This window comes from Ananas comosus, linkage group 17 (genome assembly GCF_001540865.1).
Source record: "Ananas comosus cultivar F153 linkage group 17, ASM154086v1, whole genome shotgun sequence".
NCBI lineage: Eukaryota > Viridiplantae > Streptophyta > Magnoliopsida > Poales > Bromeliaceae > Ananas > Ananas comosus.
This window is the reverse complement of record NC_033637.1, coordinates 7,847,948-7,853,705: the sequence shown is the minus strand read 5'-3', so window position 1 is coordinate 7,853,705 and position 5,758 is coordinate 7,847,948. Positions and strand designations below refer to the sequence as shown.

General features: G+C 39.0%; 1 protein-coding gene and 1 pseudogene across 1 annotated transcript; one reads left to right on the top strand and one right to left on the bottom strand.

Annotated features, from left to right (window-relative positions):
- On the top strand, positions 674-2,204 carry LOC109722896 (annotated as a pseudogene).
- On the bottom strand, positions 2,756-5,758 carry LOC109723501 (40S ribosomal protein S6-like). Its single transcript, XM_020251889.1, has 6 exons — positions 5,586-5,758; positions 5,396-5,460; positions 4,219-4,276; positions 4,014-4,122; positions 3,631-3,903; positions 2,756-3,201 (listed from the first exon to the last, which is right to left on the bottom strand). Exons 1-6 carry the CDS (start codon positions 5,589-5,591, stop codon positions 2,963-2,965), a joined length of 750 nt encoding a protein of 249 aa, XP_020107478.1. The 5' UTR covers positions 5,592-5,758; the 3' UTR covers positions 2,756-2,962.

Sequence of the window (5,758 nt, the reverse complement as noted above, 5' to 3'; positions counted from 1 at the left end):
TATTTCCGTATTGTTCAACCTTTTCTTCAGTCAAAAAAATATATTGAGTTCGCCCTCCCCGCGCTTTTTTTTTTTTTTAATTTTATTTGTAGCTTGAGTTCTACAATTAATCTACTTTACAAGGTGAACTCACCTTTGAAGGAGCATGTTCCAGATATTGTTGCTAGTGGCTTTATTGTGCACGAAAATGGTGTTTATAGAACAGTTCCGTGGAATGGAAAGGGTTTACCAGAAGTGATTGCTATCTGTTTCCTGAGAAGGTAACCTCCGGCGATGATTGCTTTTCTTTTGGTGTATGGAGGAAGAAACAATTCGAGTTAAGAAGCTCTGAAGCTATTTCAGAGGCGAGGATATGGCCTTATTTAGTGACCAGAAGATGTAAGGGCGATATTTTTGCTCATATGTAAGTTCTTTCTTCAAACAAATATTCTTCTTTTTCTTGCAGGCTATATATCTTCAAAGAAATACTTAATAATTTTAAAGGATGTGGGGGGAATAGTTTATTCGAAAAATTATTGACGAATGGAGGGTCATGGTCCCTCATGGTAATATGACAACCGCTGATGCTGCTTTTCTTGCAGAAGGAACACATTATCAAAGGATGATGTTTTGCATCTAGCTTCTTTTCTGGGAGTTCCAACTACGAAACCTTCATCTCTTGCCCCTACCACAGATGTTAAATGTATCCGAGTCGAAGGTTGATCATATTAAATCGACAAGAGAAAAATTCAGTGATCTGACTGGTCTGAAAATTTTGCCTGAATGGAAGCCTGTAATTGATATTCTAGAAGAGAGAAAAGAGAGCATCAGAAACCGCCTAGTTCAGTGGTGAGTGGCTCTTACTTTATACTAAAGTTGATGTGTTTTTTCACCTGTCGTGGTGCTGTTGAAGGCCTCGTTTGTTTGTGCTACCAATCTTTAGGGGGGATCCCATTCCAGAATTTTTAATTGAGAAAGCTGAGGAATATCTTCCACACAGGATGTAGCACTTTTGCTAGATTTAGAGAGGGTGGGTAATCTTGTAGCTCTCTCGCTCTTGTCACATTTTGTGCGCTTCAACCAAGGACTAACGTGCTCATCATATATGATCAAATCCATCAGGATGTTGATGGTCTTTACAGAATCTGTTGTTCTCCTTCTTGGATACATTCAGACATTATGGACGATAATACTCACATGGAACCTGTTCTGCCTATGAATGGCTTTGATGAGGGTGCTTTAAAGGGCGGTTCAATTGGGAACGGTGGAGAAAATCAACTTATCACAAAAGGAGGGCCAAGAAAATGGATTCCTACTCATATTATTGACTTCAGCGATCTATCTATCTATCTATCTATCTATCGGTGAGCTGACTTCTTATATTTTGTTACTTGCTTGGTTCCTGAAGCATAGATATGCCATATTTCTTTCATTTTGTCCTTTTTCAGGAGACCCTTTATATGACTTGATTCCTCTGTATTTGGATGTTTTCCGAGGAGATGTGTCTCTTCTTAAGAAGTTTCTAGAAAGCTACAACCTTCCATTGTCCAGAAGAGCAGCAGATCATACACCACCCTATTGTGGGTCAGCGGAAAGTAAATTCAAAAGATATCATAAAGTGCCATGTATGAACTTTCCGAATTCATGTTACTCTATTTCCTGTTTGAACTGTATATTCATTTTAGTCTTCTAATAGGTCGATTTGCATCTCTTGCAAGATTATTGACCCTCTTTTTCCGGCCGACATTTCCATTTGCCTAGTTATCTTTAAATTAGTTCGATACGTAATTTGCTGTGGCTGAATGTCTGTGAGGCATTTTTTGCTAATATGTGTTTATGTTTATTTAATAGGTGCGACTGTATTTTACACAAGGAGAATGTGTTAGAAGCTATATACTCTGTTTATGGAAGGAATTGAGGACTGCAACATTTTGGCAGATTGTTGAAGAAGCTATATGGGGGGAGTTGAATAATTATCAAAGCACTTTAACCTGATACATAACTCTTTTATTTTCACTTGAAGAAAAAGAAAAAGAAAAAAAAACTGATACCTCTTCTTTTCTCAAGGTTACGATAGAATTGTCATCACAAACATTGTCCAAATAATACAGCATAGGTCAAATGCCTTCTATTATGACTTTTTTTTCCATTTTAAATGTAATTTGCTTTTTCAGTGTGTATGTGTTAAGATGATAGATGTTGCCGTAGCCGTTAACCAGGTTGTTCTGTGTACCGTAGTTTGTCACCTGGAGATGATGTTTTTATGCGTAGATTCTATACACTTTTTATCACTTAACATGGCTTTTAGGTTATTGTTCTCAGCTGAGAAAATTACAAATGAAATTTGTAACATTTTTTGAGAACGTATTTGTTTACCCCTCTTTGAATGATAAGCTCTCCAGCAATTAGAGGCACAACATTACTTTACGAATTAACCCATATTCTGTTACAAAGAGCTCCGAAGACAAACGTGATGCAAAATAAATCAATGTAACAATAAAAAATAAAAAAAAAATATATATCGCATAGACAAACTTGCTACTATACCTGCTAACATATCAACCAATCATGATCAACCCCATGTGTTTGTAGGCCCAAAACAATAGTTCAGGCCATAAACAACCAGCATATCAACCAATCATTCACCAGCGTCTCCTCCCATTCCCACCTCCGCAGATGTTCAGTTCATTGAATTTTCAAAAATTCAATATTAGATAAGAGAAGAGTAGATCATCGGGAAAGAAGAGCACCAAAGGGCAGCAGCATACCAACTTCGTAAAGAAACAGAAAAGCAATAGCCAAATGCTAGCTTCAGCAAAATCCGATCCAACATTTGAAAAGTCAACAATGAAGCAAACTCAAAATATCCCACATAGAACTCCCATCAAGTAAAAATAAAACAAAATCAGCAAGCAGACACAGACTTAATTAATTGGTCCGTAACACACTTTCACCTTCAGATCCGAAGCCCTATTTAATAAGCCTAAGCAGCAACAGAGGGCTTAGACGCAGCAGAGAGTTTGGACCTCCTCTTGGCCAAGCTCTCGCTCCGGCGCTCCCTCTGCTCCTTGAGCCTCATCGCGAGAAGCTTCTGGTACTCGGCGGCTTCCGCCTTCGCCTTGGCGATCCTCCTCTTCTTCTCTGCGATCCTCGCACGCTTCCTTTGGAGCGTCAGGGGAGTCACGAGCCTCTGGATCTTGGGCGCCTTGCTCACTTTCTTGCCTGCACAAATATTTGACAAATAAATGTTATTAGAAAATTGTAGCTTGCAGTTATCTTCGACCAAAACTCAAGTTCTAACAAAGTGCAAAGAAATTGTGATCACAAAATTATGATGTTTTTTCCTTTTTGGCAGTTTTAAGTTGTCAAACAAAGTTAGGCTAATAGAGTAAGCTCCTCAATTAGTGTCTACTTATATGGACATCCCAATGTTAGTACAAAGAAAATAAGGTCCCTCAGCTTCCCGAAATTTTTAGGGATGCCAATGGCAAAACCAAAAAAGTTTCAAGACAACCTACGGTTGAGGCCATGAAACACATCAAGCTACGGTTGAGCCACAATGAGCCAGCTACTTGAACTCATCAAGCTGCAAATATATAACCCCAATAATGGTGTGCTTCATGGAAAAAATCATAAGATGCTGCAGCTCACCTGACTTGGTAGTGAAAGTTCGGCGATAGGTGTTGACATATTTGCGCACATCATCCTCCTTGGAAAGGTTGAACAACTTCCGGATTTTAGAGGCCCTCTTCGGTCCCCTCATTCTAGGCTTCTCAATGTCAGTGAGACCAGGAAGGTCATTCTCGCCTTTCTTGACGATTACCAAGTTCAGAACAGAGAGGTCGGGACTGACAATGCACCCTCGAACTGACTTCCTCCTGCGCTCTCCATCACGCCTTCCGTATCCACGGAAACAAGGAGTTCCTGTTAAAAAAGGGGGAATGATTAATCGAATTGCAAGAAAAACTAACTTTGCATTTCTATGGTAGTTCTTGCCGTGGTATGTTAAATTAAATAAACAAGATATTTCTCACCCCTATGCAGAAGCAAGCGGACACGTCCGGGGGTCAGAACTCCCTGCTTCATTGGGAAACCTTGCTTGTCACAACCTCCCATGATTTTGAAAACGTATCCCTTGAATTCCTATAAAAAGAAATGAGAAGTTAAATTCATATTCATTTCAAAATTTACAGAAATAGAAAGGAATTTTCAATATCGACAAGTCGTACCACTACATACCTCTCCAAGGGCATCTCCGCTGACCTCCTGAGAGATCCTCTTGTCATAGAAGGCACGACTACACAAGTTGCATTGGAATAACAAGTCACATCTTCATAGTAAAAGGAAATGTGAAGTACAACAAAGCAAAAGGCAATTCCCAAAATTCAGCACACGGCCAACCTACTTCAATATTTACAGAGCAGAAATAATTGAGGACAGTAAAGCATGTTGCTATGTTCCAAAAGTTTTTTCTTATTTAAAACTTGCAGGACTGTATGTCATTGGAAGCAATAAGAATTATAAAACATTGAATATTCTAAGGAGATGCCAAACAAACTGTTGAAAAGAGCATGCATGGTCATAAAAGAGGCGCTTGAATCACATTTCATACTTGTAGTCTTGTAGATAATTTTATAGAGGCGGCCATACTATGCTAACAGCGGAGAAGGCAGCAGATTAACATGTGACAAATAGGAAACTCTTAACTAGATTACAAAAACACCAGAAAAATGATGAAAAAGAAGCAAATTAACAATAATGATTGGAGATCCGAATACATAGGTTTTGTTTTTGAGAAAGCAAAGCAGAATCTATTACCATCCAACAGAAGGATTCTGCAGCATGGGTTCCTTAAATTGCAAATTAGATATGCCAATGAAACATCACATAAAATTGAAGGTGCGATTAATGGCCGGGGAAAAAACCAACTTCGTTCTCTCTACAGATTATAAACAAAAAATAAAATCTATGCTACATTTAAGGCGTATACTGCAAATACTGTAATCAACAACACATACAGGTTCCATATCCTTATACAGAGTGTAAGTACCAGGCATCTCTAAGAACGGTAGTACAGCAAGACAACATACCACAGTAAAATGTGTACTTTAAAACTGCAATTATACAACACTAATCAGAAGCAACCTTAAAAATTTTTCCAGTTCGCAATAAGAGATGCATCAGTAGACACAACAAAAAGCACTAAAAATAAAGATGTAATCAAAATAGCCTAATCTAAAAGCTCGATACACAGCATAATCTAAATTTGCACACCGCAACTGAACCCTCTAAATCGATATCTAAACAACTCTGAGATCGAACATCTACTGCAGGTCTACAACAAATAGATCAACAAAGATCGTGCCACAGGAAATAAAATTAAAAATATAACCAAATCCAAACTAAGAGAACTCACAGCTTTTGGTCGTCATCAATCTCGAGCTTCTTCTGGCACCCAGTGGTCGGATTGGCGATATTAAACTGCAAAAGATGGCAAAACGTCACAAAAATTTAGCAAAAAAAAGTAAAAACCTACATTAAATTGATCTCCAAACACACGCAATCAAATTCGGAAGGGATTAGGGTTCGCGTATTAGAGCGAGCACCTTCATCTTGTATCACGAGGGCGATCGGAAGCGACGCGAGCGACCCGAGCGCGAGAGCAGCGATCGAAAGCGACCCGAGCGCCACAGCCCGAGGAAGGAGAAGCCGCCTCTAGGGTTTTTTTAGAGAGCGGAGGGATTACGAAGGGAGTTTTTACGGTGCGAAGGGGAAGGAA